The 15,272-nt window shown below is 46.1% G+C and overlaps 1 protein-coding gene across 1 annotated transcript in view; it reads right to left on the bottom strand.

Annotated features, from left to right (window-relative positions):
• SLIT3 (slit guidance ligand 3) overlaps nucleotides 1–15,272 on the bottom strand; it is a 527,919-nt gene that overhangs the window by 122,262 nt on the left and 390,385 nt on the right. The window contains exon 5 of the mRNA XM_049774569.1: nucleotides 7,296–7,367. Coding sequence (XP_049630526.1) covers nucleotides 7,296–7,367 — 72 coding nt within the window. The remainder of the gene's footprint in view (nucleotides 1–7,295; nucleotides 7,368–15,272) is intronic.

Below are 15,272 nucleotides of genomic sequence, written 5' to 3'. Positions count from 1 at the left end.
TCCTATTTAATGTTTTGGCCTTGTTTCTCAGAGTAGAAACCCAGAAAGGGTTACATACTTTGCCTGGGTCATACCAGGCAAAACTGGAATTATGAAAAGAAAATCCTGCCTGATCCCTAAATCCATGCTTTTCATTCTTCTGAAATCGACTCCAACGAGAACAAGAATGAGGACATCAACAGTTAGTAGAGTCTCAAAGCCACTGAAGCTCTCATGCCTTTCTTCTCTCTTTGGAATTGCAAGACCCCAGGCCACGACCCAGTGCAGTGGTACTTGTCAAGCCTCAAAACAGAGGGATTGAGGGTAAATCAATAGGTTGTCTTGGGGTGCAGAGAGGATAGGATCCTTTTTTACGTGCTACACTTAAATTCCCTGTTTGCTGTAGATCTAGTGCTTGAACTGTTTAAAAATAAAATCTCTCCCTCAACCCCATAGAAATATGCTATGTAATAAATTTTTAAGTAACTCCCAAAACAATGATCTCCCTCTAATATCCAGAGAAAACATGGAAGCTTTTCGAGTTGGGTCTGCTGTTTGGCTTGTTTTCTTTTCTGCTCCTGGATACCACGGGGCCTGTGCTCCAATATCTGCCTGGTTCTCTGCATGCCTGGTTCTCTGCAGCCACCACTTATTCTCATATGCTTTCTGTTTCCTGGGCACTTAAACATACATGGGACCCACTTGGGTTTTTCCTTCTTCCCTTTTGCTTCTATTGCAATGACTGGGGGTGGGGCATTACAAACACTGGCAGAGTCCCTCACTGGAGCATCAGGGAATGTCATTAGAATGTAAGGGATTCCCAAACTGCAGGACTGTCTGGAGGTCACTGGGCAATGCCTGGGATCAAATGTCCAGCTCACTGTCTGCAGGGCAGCCAATTCTATCTCTGAGATTCAAATTCCTAAATCAAATGGCTGGGGTGGGTGGGCTCAAGGTGAGATAGGCTCAATTTCCCCCTCTACGTAGCAGGAGGAGAAAGACCTTTTGCAGGTAGTAAGAAGCAAATCCCCACAACCATTCTTTGTATCTGTGTCTGGCATCTGACCTGACTTCAGAGAATTTTGACTTTACCAGGATGGGAAGGCTGGAGTCACTGAGGGGGAAGCCTGTTGTGGACTCTGATGTCATCAGAGTAGTAATTAGTGCAATAAGATGCTCTCGTGACACTGGACCATGGTTGCAGGCCACAGATACAGTCAGCCACACAATTGACAGGACAAACCACCAATTCTCCACCAGGGACTGTGTTTTGTTTTTCTGTTTGTGTGTGTGTTGTGTGTGTGTGTGTGTGTGTGTGTTTCCTTTGTGTTTCTGTTTTTCTGGTTTTGTATTTTGGGGGTCATACCCAGAGATGCTCAGGGATTATTTCTGATGGGCTTGAAGGATCATATGGGATACCTGGGATTGAACCTGGATCCAGCCATATGCAAGGCAAATACTCTATGTGCTTTACTAACTCTCCAGCCTGGGGACTGTATTTTTGGACCAGTTTTGGACATGTTTTGACCCTTTTGGGAGCTGAGTCACCTCTGTAACTTGGCTGGGAATACAAGTGGAGATTCCAACATCAATGTAGCCCCTGAGAGGGCTGGGGAAAGGGCTCTTGCCTCATTATCTCCTCACCTGGTTTACACTACCTCACACCTTTCCAGATGAGTGAAATCTAATTACCTGTTCTGGCTACTATTTTTCTCATTTCAGGGGATTTACTTGAACAAACCAGTGGTTTTTATTGACCATTCACTGTGTTGGCTGAGGGAAGAGAATGAGGTAGACTCTGGAGAAAGTCCTGATCCTGGTCAATACCTTCTTCATGTCCTACACGTTCGCATTTGTTACTTCTGTGTCCTGTTCATCCTTCTATTTCTAGGAGTTGCTTTGGAACCTGGTGAGACGATGGGCCCAGTGATGGCAGGCAGAGAGAGAGGGAAGCAGGGATGAGAAGAAAGGAGGGAGGTGTGCAGGCCACCCTTACAGTGGAGTCTACTGGGCAGCACCTCATTGATTGTGTGGGTGGGTGGGTGGATGGGGTCAGCAGAGCTTCCTGGAGCAGCTTTTCTGATATTTTTGGCCACACCCAGCACCGTTCAGGAGTTACTCCTGGCTCTGCACTCAAAAATCACTCCTGGAAGTCTACAGACAGTCCCATGACAGCATACTTCAAGGGGGGAGAAACCTTGTATATCCTAGGCCGAGGAAATTTCATCCCTAATGCCCCCAACATTTACTATGCTTTTTCTCTTTTTCTTTCTTTTTTTTTCCTGCTTTCTTATTTTCCTTTTTTCTTCTTTTTTTTTATCTATTTATATTTTTATTCTATTTTTTTATTTCTGTGTTTTGGTGTGGATATGGAAGTTGATGTCTCCAATTCCATCTAATGTTATTTTATCTTTCTTTTCAGTTTTGTGCCCTGGTATGGTCTTATTGCAGGACTGAGATTATTATGTGGTGCTTGCCTTTAGTGCTGTAGTGCTCACTGAATATTTTATTTGATATTTCTTCTTGTATTATTGTGGTACTTCAATTCCTTTTTTCCTGTCCTCTTTCAAACCAGAGGTTGAGAGCCTCTAGAAGGACTACACCCATTTTCGGCTTATCTGATTTTTACCCTACTTTTTTGTTGTTCTTTTCTTTCTTATATTTCTTCTTTCGGCCACACCTGTTTGATGCTCAGGGGTTACTCCTGGCTAAACACTCAGAAATTGCCCCTGGCTTGGGCGGACCATATGGGACCCGGGACCCCGGGGGATCAAACCCGGTCCTTCCTTGGCTAGCTCTTGCAAGGCAGACACCTTACTTCTAGTGCCACCTCACTGGCCCCTCACTTTCCCCCTCTCAAATAGAGGGGGAAATAAAGGAGGATACCAGGACCAAACAGATATATGATCAATAAGTAGTAAACTGAACACAGAGGGGACCACCTGTTCTGGCGGCCCGGGGGGTGAGGGGGGATATAGGAGGCAGGATGGGAAGGGGGGGGAGGGAGGACAAACTTGGTGACGGAAATTCCCCTAGTTCAATGTTAATATGTACCTAAATATTATTGTAAAAGTTATGTAAATCCATAAGTCAAAATAAAAATTATATATTAAATAAAAGAAGAAATAAAAAGATAAATATGAAGAGAAAAAAATATCACTCCTGGCTTGGGGGACCATATGGGATGCCAGGGATTGAACCTGCATCTATCCTGGGTCAGCTACTTGCAAACACTCTACCGTTGTGCAACCAGTCTGGCCCCCTGGAGCAGCTTTCATGGACTCCATACAAAGGTGGGAAGGCTGCCCTTGGATGAATGAGATGGGCAGCTGTCTCCTCTGGGTGCACATTTCCCTGAAGCTCCGACTATCTCAGGCATGGAGAGCCCATCACCTCTGCCTAGTAAGGTCCACACCAGGGGCTTCTGCCAGTCTTTGCAGTGGGCTGTGGCCTCCTGGGGTTCACCCTCCCTCCCTCATTTCTGACCTACAAAAGCCCCCTGGTGATCTCTGGACTTCAGGTTCAGCCTCCTCTCCCATTCACCTCTCAATTCACTGGCTGGAGCTGCATTGAACTGTGTTGCTTTCCTGGTAAAGTCCATAGGAAGATGAATATCCACTGCTTTGTGGGTTACGGTCCTCCTGTTACTTACTCAGGGACCTAACACCTGGCTCCACACAAGCCAGGAATCTGAGAAACACTCACCTCTGTTTTTTTGGTGGGACACTTTTCAAGGCCACCCTATTTAGCCTTAACCGCCTTTCCCTGGATGAACTCCTATTCATCCTTCAATACCTGGATCATATCACTGGGGAGGGGCAGCTAGCAGACCTATCTGCTTTCTCCCAACCCCACCTATGTCTTCACCACTGATAAGGTCCTTGCCCATGTCCTGCCATGCCTAGCTTATTGTTTTGCCCTCGATTGGGTCCTTTTAACACCTGGGCACAGCTTATTCTACCATTTTCTCTTTCACTTTGATAACAACCCCAGACCATGATAAGCTAAGTATAAAAGGCTGTTTGAAAAGACAGAATGAAGATACATTCAGTGGGATGCCAGGGCATAACAAGAGAGAGAAGAGAGGAAGGGCTGTGAGGGCTGGGTGGGGATTGCTATGGGTGGGATGGGGGAGATCCCCGCCCCCCTTGAAACAAGAGCTGAATGCAGAACCTGAATGAAAGAGAAGGGGCAGGTATTGAGCAGTAGCAGGTGCAAAGGCCCAGGGGCAGGGGGGCAGGATAAACTGCAGGTGCTACAGAGCTAGCAGCAGGGCTTGGGAGGCATCAGAGACTGGAATAGGCTCCAGATGGTGCAGTCTGGCCTGAGCCAGAGCAAGAGGAACTTTGTCCCTGCTGTGCTGGCTGTGAGCTGAGTGGTCGGGGATCTCCCGATTAATGGGGATGGCGCGGGCCTCCTCCTCCTCCTAGGAGATCACGCCGCCCTGAGGAGACAACCCTCATTAATCTCGGAAGCAGCGGGCAGACGCAGGCAGCGAGAGAGGAGCCGCCGAACACAAAGGCCGTCTGCCCGGCTTTGTTTTGAAGCCGTCAATTCCGAATTCTGTTAGCTGGCCGAGACAGGGTTTATTGATTTTCCCTTCTGGAATGCATGTCCTACAGAAGCCTCACAAATAGAAACTGAAAAACAGAGGAAAACATACGCACGCAGAAAGATAAGGTGAGGGGACAAAATTTGTCCCCTCCTCTTAAAACAATCTCTACTTGTTTTTCCTGTGCACGTCAAGGCTTCTTTCAATTTCTTCTTTTTTTTTTTTCTTTCCGAGCTGGATTTCTGATGATTCCTTCTCTTCTCTGTCCTCCTCCTCACCTTGTCTTTACCAGCCCCCTAACTCAGCATGAGCGTACAGTAGGTGTTTAATAAAGGTATGCCAAAAATTCGTCTGAATACAGGTTAGTCTGAGTGCCTTTTTTTTTTTTTTTACATCAATTTGTCGAACTAACTCTCCTTAAACACATGCTCGCTTCCTTCCAGCAAAGGAGAGCCCATAACACCAGCTTTTAGGAACTAAACAAAGCATAGCAAAACAGGGTTCCTAGCTAATGATTTTCTTTTTCTGGAGAAGCAGGAAACAATTAGGGGTTTCTGCTGCTGCCTTGAAAAGGGTGAGGGGACAGGGTGCCCAGCATCCTCTTATCTACTGGGTTCCCACCTCCCTATTAATCCTTCCCCCAGTTCTGACAGAGGCGGCAGCTGGTCTGCTGGCTCCAGAATTTCAGCTCTACCTGTGCTCACTGCCTGCCTCTTTTGGTTCCTCCTCTGTCTGTTCTTGTCTAAAATTGGCCTGGCTGAGGGGGTGAAAGTGGGGGAAGCCAGTCTTGATCTTGTTTGCTCACAGTTACCAACTTAGATAAGCTGAGGAAGATCTGATTTGAGTATCTGGGGAATAGGAGATTGCTGTCTCTTCCTTCTTGAAGTGGAAATGTCAAGAAAAGCCAAATTGGAATAGAATAAAATAATAAAATAAAATAAAATAATAATCTATGTCAAGACTTAAAACATTTAAAAAAGACCTGTTTATTTGCCCCCTCCTTTTCCTGTGGCTTATTGTAGGTTGGTCCAACCAGCTGTGATCTTACTATAATTTTCTTCTAAGACTAGCCCTCCCTTGCTTTATCTTCTCCCACTGGACTCACAATAATAGTAGGATGGCATTTATTCCCAAGGGGGATGAGGAAAGAACAGGGACTGATTCTCAAAAGATCAATGCAGGGAGAGCTCTTCCTGGGATTTAAACATTGCTACTCATGCAGCTGAAACAATAATACTACAGGGAGGGCATTTTCCTTGCACACAGCTGATTCAGGTTCACTAGGGGGATGAGTTTCTTCGGGCTTTTCTACTATTTCTTCAAGTTGGATATCATAGAAACTTCTGGAAAGGCACTTACTAGCCATTCGATTTATTTTATTTTATTTTCTTATTTGAAGCACACTGGCTTTTAGTACATTATAGAGTTCCATACTTGCAATATTTCAGTACCATGCCTTGCCCCCCACCAGAATGTCTGCTTCCTTCTACCATTGTCTCAGGTCTCCACTGATCAGTCCCTGAAAACCCACCCTTGGAAAGCTCATTTCTGACAAGTTCTCAGGGTCTGTTGTCTTTGACAATTTGTTGTTCCAACACCACACTTTCTTATGTCCCATAAATGAGATCATTCTGTATCTGTTTCTTTCCTGACTGATTTCACTCAGCATAATTCTACCCACTTCATGGGAACTGCATAATTTTATTTTTTATGAGTAGCACATGTAAAGGTCTGTGGGTGGGCCTGGGGCTCATTTCCTGGTTCTGAGCTGATGCTATAGTCAGCTAAGAGGCTTTGTACGAGAGAGGAATGGGTAGAAGGGTACATGGACCTGCTCACTAGTTTCTGAAACTTCCATGAATCAAGTTACTAACAATGATGGTGACAACAATCCCCAAATCCACATGTCCAGGAAAGTCTATTTGGGGATGCCTGCCTAGGCTCTGGGACACAGGTCTCACTCAACATGGCCAGCTCCTTGTGAAGAGGAGCCCTAAGCCCCCGTCATCAGTTCTGTCCTTTCTTCAGCCTCTACTAAACACTGACTCAATGTATTCAACACTTTGGCAACTGCTCAAGTGTCACCCCCAGCCCAGATCTTGCTGCTTTGACAGAAGCTGACAGTGCTTCTCAAATAGTGGGTACGCCCCCCTGGGGGGGTGTGAGACTTCGTAAAGGGGGATGCATTTGACCTCGGCAAACACTGTCATAACAAGCTAAGCCCCGTGTTTATGTCTCTGTATGTCTCTGGAGCTGAGAGTTGCCGTGTCCTGCTTCAAACCCCACTTTGAAAGGCTATGCTCATTGTAGCCATTAATCCAGACATCACCTCTGATTTAAAAAATCAGCTCAAATTATTTTATATATTTTTATTTTGCAGGTTAAAGTTTTTTAAAATAAAGATACTATTTACAGTCGCATGGGGGGGCGTGAAAAATGCTTTCTCTTCCTAGGGGGGCACGACAGAAAATAACTTAGAAGCACACTGGCTTAGCCCCAGACCACAGAGGGACTAAAGGGAAGGTGTGTGCAGCTCTGACCCAGCCCTGACACCACAATGTTCAAACAAGACCAATAACTAGGGTGAGATCAACAGGACTTTGGTGGGGGGCTGTCTTGGCATTAGACATGTGGATCCAGGGAAGTGCAAACCTTAGCCTCTCTCCAGGTCCCTGGCCTGAGGTTGTGTTCCTGCCCACCAGCCCAGCTCTGTCCAGAGTCACGCATGAACAACTGTAGCAAACACAGAGGAAACATCACTCACAGGTTCTTGACATCAGCAATGCCTCGGAACGCCTTCCTCGGGATGCCCAGGATCTGGTTGTCACTCAGGTCCCTAAAAGAAAGAGGTGCAACTAAGTTTCGAACTATCCTAATAATGAGAATGTACAAGGGAAATAGAAAGCCCGTCTAGAGTACAGGCGGGGGTTGGGTGGGGAGGAGGGAGATTTGGAACATTGGTGATGGGAATGTTGCACTGGTGATGGGTGGTGTTCTTTACATGACTGAAACCCAAACACAATCATGTATGTAATAAAGTTGTTTAAATAAAAAAATTAAAGAAAAAAAGAAAGAGGTACATAGTTAGGGGCCAAGGCTGGTTTTCTCCTCTTTCTCCATAAGAGCAAACTGTAGCCCAGGGCCTGGGGGTGTGGCCACGAGCCTCTCACTGCCTGCAGAGGCTGCCTCTGCTGAGCCAGTCATTGGGAGGCCAGCAGGGTGGGCTTGGTGGGTGGTCTCAGGCCATGAGTCAGGCTGCTAGGTCAGTTGTTGCACACACATCAATCTACTCCCTGCCCCTCACTACTGGCCAGCACTGCCCAGTTTCCCACTGCCCAGTTTCCCATCACTTTGGCTGCCTACACAGGGCCCCGCTGAGTTCCTGAGGGGGTGGGCATCAGCCCATATTAGAGGCCAGAGTCCATTCCCACTCCTGGGGCTCCCTGATCATCAGAGACAGGCATGCAAAATTCACGCATTTCCAGGGCTGGAGCGATGGCACTGTAGTAGGGCATTTGCCTTGCACGTGGCTGACCTAGGACAGACCATGGTTTGATCCCCCAGCATCCCATAAGGTCCCCCAAGCCAGGAACAATTTCTGAGCGCAGAGCCAGGAGTAACCCCTTAGCGTTACCAGGTGTGGCCCAAAACAAACAAAAAATTCATGCATTTCCATACACTCATCCAAAACAGGCCCCATGAGAGACCTCAAGGAGCATTACAAAGTGCTAAGGTGCAGCTGTGAGGAGAAAGGCAGGACTGGGTGACATAACCCAGCCATGCCCATCGCTTTGGGAACATCCTCACCACCTCCATTTTCTCTGAGACACAGACTCCCTTTTCCACTGTGCTTTCTGCATTTTTTTTTCCACCCAGACTTGGTTTTACTTGATCTTGAGCTGGTTATGGAGCTCAGGGAATGATCCATATGGTAGAAACCCAGGAACACCATGTACCTGTCTTTGGGACTCTAATTCTCTACAGACACAGGAAGTGGAAGCATCAAGATGGAGGGAAAAAGGGGTGTGAGGCAGAGGTGAGGTGGAATGGGCAAACAGCACTCTTTTCTACAGATTCCAAAGACACACTTTCTCTTGTGGGAAGGCTCCAATCACCAGATATTTCATATATGTACATACACACACAACTCACAATCAACACAATCACACAGAATCAACTCACACACATCTCCACACACATAACTTAATACACATACATACATTCACACATAATCTCACACAAACTCACACATCATCACATATATCCCTGCACATACTCAGATACTCAGACACACACCAGGCATATTGTATACACTCACACTTATGCACCCCCCCAAAAGGTTCAGCAAACACCAGAGACATTGTATACTTATACACACATATATTCACACATATATGCACATACACACACAGAGCAAAGGTTTGTCTTAGGACCAATGTTCTCAAATGCTAAGGTTCAAAGGTATCCTCTGTCCAGGGACCAAGAGACAGTTCAGTATGGAGGGTGCGGTGCTTGCCTTGCATGTGGCCAACCAGAATTTGATCCCTGGCATATGGTCCCCTGAGAATTTCCAGAAGTAATTCCTGAGTGCAGAAACAGGAGTAATGTATGAACATTGCCAGGTGCCACCCCAAACCAAAAATAACTAAACAAAACAAAAAGGTACCAGCTCAGACAGTTACAGATACCGACTGGGAGTAGGAGTTATATATATTTACTGGGAGTAGGAAATAAACAGAGTTGACTAAGATGATTTCACAGCCCAGTAGGAATGGGAGTCCAGGGTCTCCTCTTTTGCTTACTTTGTTAGAACATGTGCCCATAACCACTCACAGTCTCCCTACCATGCCCCAGCACGGACAGCTCTGCAATCCCACAGCAGGTTGTTCATTTGTTTGCCACTTCAAGGAGCAAGGATCTGGGCACCCATGTCCAGCTCCCATGCTGGGTTTGGCCTCTGTTGGAAGCAACATCCTAGGCTGAGCCATCACTGAGCCCTGGGGCATCAATGGATCCCCCATAGCCATTTCCCGGAGCTCTCCTGGAATGGACAGATCCTTGCCTTCTCTGTGAAAGCTGGACCTTCTGCACCCAAAAGGTAGGTAGCAAGTAGAGGATAGGAGACAAGATATACATTTGTCTGCTGACCCTATCAAGAGGGGCTTGCCTGGGGCACTCTGTGAGGTCTCAGAGCCAGACACAGAGTTGGGGACAGAATGCTGCTCTCTGTACAGGCCTGACCCCAGAGCTGAAAAGCAGGACACATCCTCTCCCCTCAAGTCCAGCTTCCTCTGTGTGCATGGGATGTAAGTACATTTAGGTGTGTCCCAGTGCTCTCTTGGCTCCCCTGGTAAGGCCTGATTTAATGAGCAGGGCTCCAGACTGGAGTTAGAGCACTGAACAGAGTCCCTGATGACAGCAGAGGTCAGCACATGTCACCAAGACCATGCCACTACTCTCCATCAGCCCCCAAGAGACAAGGGGGGATGGGGCCTGTCATTCTCCTAATGCAATTTCCCACCAGCATTAGGGTTGTCCTCCATGGCTCTGTAGACACTAAGCCTGGCTAGTGACTAGGACACCAACCAAAGAACCAGTCTGGCCTGCTGGGTCTCTGGTCACAAATCTTAGTCACATTTCTGGCAAAAAGTTGGTGGTCCAAATTAGGTGGTGTGTGTGTGTGTGTGTGTGTGTGTGTGTGTGTGTGTGTGTGTGTTGCGCGATGTTTTTAACTATCAGCTTAATTCCTGTTTGAAATTCCAACCAGGTTACAAGTGACAGCAGCATATTAACCTCTTAGGTATCAGAAGCCCCCAGCATATGTAGGAAATGAATCTGCACCCAGGCTCTGGTGGGCAATACTGTGGGAACCAGAGAAGATAGCTGGATTGAAGCAGAAAGCTTTGTGGGTGCTAGAGCTCCCAGGGGAACAACACCCTGTCTTGGTCTTTGTGTGCATCTCCTTGCATGAAACCCTCCATGCCTGCCCTCACTTAGGAGGCTGTTTCCAGAATGATTTTCTTTCTACCTGCACTGGACTTGTGCCTCCTCAGTGGAGTAAAATGGTAGCTAGCCAGCAGGGTCTTTAATTGTTCCCCACTATGCTCCGCTTGCGAATTTTATTCATTTTTATTTTCCATTGAGTATCTCCTCTCGAGTTTGACAGCAGCACTGTCATCCATCCATCTACACAGCTGTGTATTGATTTCATAACTACCTCTGACAGGCTGACAAGCTGGTGGCTCGAATGGAGTTACTGATGGGGTGTGGATGAAGGCTGAGGGTTGGACTGTCCCTTCATAATTATCTGGGGGTACTTTGTGAGGGTTCCTAATAGTGTGTTTAATCTTAGAGTGAGGCCGGAGCACAGAGCCATTGTTAAGCCTGATTCTTGAGAGAGACAAGACCCACTTGTGTTTGGCTGACACTATAAAGAAGAAAGTAAAAATGCTCATCACTATCTGTAGGGCCCAAGAGTTTGGTCCAGGCCGACTGCCTGTTGGGGGTTTCAGGTCTCTTCTTCCAAGGGGAAGTGCTGAGAGGGGATTGGGGATCTTGCAGCCATAAAGAAAATAATTCAACAAAAGCTATAAGGTTGGAGGAGGGGTAAGCTTAAAGAGGGGTGGTTGGAGTGTTTGCATTCTAGAGAGACAGAGGAAAGAGGCAGTTGAAAATGGCACCCGGAGCTAGGAAGTTGGGGATGGGGATCAAGAGGCCTTTTTAAATAATTAGGGTTCTGGAAGAAACGGACAACTGCATTAGCTAAAGTGCATTTTCTTGCTTCCGGAAAATGATTAACTGACAGATTATTCCAATCGCCAAACATAGGACTGGGGTAAACTTCTTTAGAAGACAGTTAGTCAAATAGGAGCTGGCAAGGACCAATATATCCCCCTTGCAGCCAACCTGCTCCCTCCTCCTCTTTTTAATTTACTAAAATGCTTTGGACACAGATTAACTTTCTTTGCAAATTTATTATTGCTTCATCTCCCTTGAAACGAATGGGCATGGGCGAAGACTTTGATAAATGGATGGAGAGATTTGTCTAGTTCCAGGAGCTTCAGAAATGCATCTTAGGGCATCTTTCTGCCATGCTGGGCACACTTTGTTCTTAGAATGACTGTGAGGGATCAGTCACCCCCTATACTCTGTCCTGGCCACCTCAAGTTACCAGGTAAGCTCACCAGGCCAGAGCAGGAAGGCTATCTTGACTGAAGGAGTAGGGAAGAATGACCTGTGTGAGAGCAGGAAGGCTATCTTGACTGAAGGAGTAGGGAAGAATGACCTGTGTGCCATCTGAGAGTCATCTATGCTCCCAAAGGTTAAACTACATTTTGTGAATTGCTCCCAGATGCTAAGCTCAGAACTTCTGAAGTTACTCAAGGGGGACTTGGAAGCATCCCCAAATTCCTGGGGAATTCCTGTCATTTTTTTGTTTGTTTTGTTTTGTTGGGGCCATACCCAGTGATGCTCAGGGGTTACTCCTGGCTATGCACTCAGAAATTGCTCCTGGCTTAGGGAACCATAGGGGACCATAGGGAATGCCGGGGGATCAGACCGTGGTCCATCCTAGGCTAGTGCCGGCGAGGCATATGCCTTACTGCTTCATATCACTGCTCCAGCCCCAGAATTCCTACTTCTGACAGGAATGCAGTCATTTATTATCTGCATGACAAAGCCTTAGGCTCTGGGCCTCAGTTTCCTTAGTGCTACAGTTGAGGTATTAATGTTAGAGATATGATGGATAGAGACACAGAGTACATAGCACTTCTAACCCTGGAGGGACTCATTCAGTGAATGGGCACTTCTTTCATTTTGTGACTTGCTTCTCTGTGGCTTTAGATTTATGTGACAGGAGATGTTTTTCAGGACTCTATTCATTTGTAAAGAATGAAACACAAGCATCCTACCTGCTGTACTATCTCTCTGGCCTCATGTCTTCTTTTCTTTTGTGTTCTTTTTTAAGGGCAATTGCATAACAAGCAGTGCTTAGGGCTCATTCCTGATTCTGTGCTTATGGGTGATTCCTGGTGGGACTCAGGGGACAATATGAGGAACCAAGGATTGAACCTGAATCTGTAAACCCTACCTGTTGTATTATTGTTCTTGATTCTTTTGGATGAAACGTAAGAGGTCGATTCAGGAGAGAAGGTCTGTCTTTGACTAGACTTAATCAGAAACACAAACAGAGCCGAGAAGTGAGAATGGTTAAATGCCAGATTGACAAAATGCTAGAAGAAATCAGTAAGAAGAGGAAAAAACAGGCTGGGGAAGGGGACTATAGGACAATTAAGGCAGATTGGAGCTTGAGTCCAATATCCTGAGAGGCTCCCTCTAGGCAAGAGAACTGGGCCTTTATAGCAGAACATCAGACAAATGGTGGCCAGAAACCACCTAAGGAAATGCAAATCCTGTCCTGCTTGCTATTCTATTGGATGGACAAAGTGACTCTTGGGACCCAAAAGAGGACTGCTTAAGAAAGCTGCAGCCATGGCCTTCAGCAAAAAGTATAAAGACCAGAAGATTGGAGTCATCATCAGCAAATAGGACCATGGGAACAACCCTCAAACAAGGATTCAAGGCTGCTTCCAAGCTAGTTTCCATGAAAAGTAAAAAAAAATCTAAGAACTTTCATATTCAGTAGTAAATATCAATCAAGAGAACTCAGGGGAAGCTAACTGACCAGAGAAAGCTGAGCACTGACCAACCTTCTTTGCCTGCTTCTATAGACAACTTCAGTGAGATCAGTCAGGATCCCTTTCACTAGCATTAAAAAAAAAAAACAAACAAACCAAACAAACCATCAGCTCTTGATTAGGCAATGCACAGGGAGGAGGTGTGATCTGAAAGCATTTAGATGCTATAATGGGATTGGATTGGATTTGGGATCGGGGAGTCAAAGATTTTGCCTGTACCTGTTTCCTGTTGACCTAAAATCAACCACTTGCTTATGTATTGTCCAGGGTAGAGGTAGGGGAACTATTTGTACCTTATGGATTGATTCAAACCAAGATAGAGACTAAAAGCAGTTTCCTGGAAAATCCTGGAATTGAATGTTTCTTGTACTTTTAACACTTCCACTCTGGCCAGGACTAGCCATGACTCCCCACTCTAGTCGACAGGAATCTGGATCATTCTACGGACAGTTCACTGCTCTGGCAACAAAAGACCCTGATTTGCTCACTTGATTTTATAAGCAATGGAGACAGACATTCAGGAAACATTGTTCCCGGGGGATTTTACAATGTAGACTTCAGGGAAGATTGATCTGAAAAGGTGAATCTCTTCTGCAGACAATTTATCTTAATAAACCAGATTATATGTTTGCAATTGGGTCACTGTCAAGACCAAATGAGGCTCCCAATCTATGTCTCCAGCAGGGCGCCTCATACATCCTTTGTCCCAAGGAGATCACAGAGGAGTCCGGAAGCATCTGAAAGAACTGCCACCCACCTCAGGGAGCTAAAGAATCTCTGTGTATAGGGAATTAGCCAACAGTCACTTCTGAGTCTCCTACCAGGGTAGCCAGAATCTAAGACATTTTCTCCCTCACTCCTTCTTTCTGCCTCCTCTGCCATGATCATGGGGAACATCCCAGACAAGTTTAATACAGGTAGATTCCACACTGGCTTGGCTCAGTGAAATAGACTGAGCTGCTAAAATGTGCTCCAGGTCTGAGACACTGAATACCAGGAAATGAGCACAATCACACGAGTTCTCTCCTGTATTCACACATTCACACTGATCACAGATCCAAATACATGGACCCTTCGCATATGTAATCAGAATACAAACATGGAGAAACTACAAAGAAGAGATAAAGCGGCGACTAACCCTGTGTTTGAACTCTCTCTGCTACTTACACCTAACCAAACCAGAGTTCTTTCACAGCTTTGCTTGGCTCAGGTCCCCAGTCTCTCCTTTCACAGTTTTTTTTTTTTTTTAAAAAGGTCCTTTTTTGCATCAAGGCAGACATTTGCAAGGGTGCAGGGGGATCATTCATTACATGCTTTGGGCTCTGCACACAGAGATCACTCCTGGTGAAACTCAGGGAACCAGAGGGGATACTGGGGATCAAATCTGTTATGGCTGTATGCAGAAAAAGCACCCTGCACTCGGTGCTATCTCTCTGGTCCCCAAATATTTTTCTTGGTGGTGGGACTCCTCCCAGTGATGCTCAGGGGTTACTCCTGCCTCTGTATTCAGGAATTATTCCTGAATAATACTCAGGGAACCATATGGGATGCTGGAGATCAAATATGGGCCAGCCACTAGAGCCCTTTACTCATGGTACTCTAGCCCCTCTCAGGGAAGAGTTTACAGAAGATTCTAATTATTCATGAGCTCTTGAACCTCTGGCAGAGGATGGTGAGTTGCTCTGGCCCTCAACTCTCTCTGCTTGAAGGCTCTTAGCATATGGGTGAAATATCATCACGTCAGCATGAAATCAGTGTGAACATTAGCAAATGGGTTACTTTATGTTCTTTTTTCCTTTCCAAGTCCTCAGAATTTGGTATGCATTTTATACAACCCACAAGTCACCAGCCATGATTCAACTGCTCAAGGTATCACACACAACCAATATCTGGGGGACTATGTGGATCCAGAACAAGGAGAAATTGGACGTGGCAGCCCAGGACCTGCTGGTTGCCAGGGAAAGAGAAAATCTCAGAGTTGGAGCCCACCGAAAGGATCCAATGTGGAGTTACATTTGGGTGAGAGGATGGGAAGAGAGAAAATA

Source organism: Suncus etruscus, chromosome 6 (genome assembly GCF_024139225.1).
Source record: "Suncus etruscus isolate mSunEtr1 chromosome 6, mSunEtr1.pri.cur, whole genome shotgun sequence".
Classification (NCBI taxonomy): domain Eukaryota; kingdom Metazoa; phylum Chordata; class Mammalia; order Eulipotyphla; family Soricidae; genus Suncus; species Suncus etruscus.
This window is presented reverse-complemented; position numbering and strand designations above follow the sequence as displayed.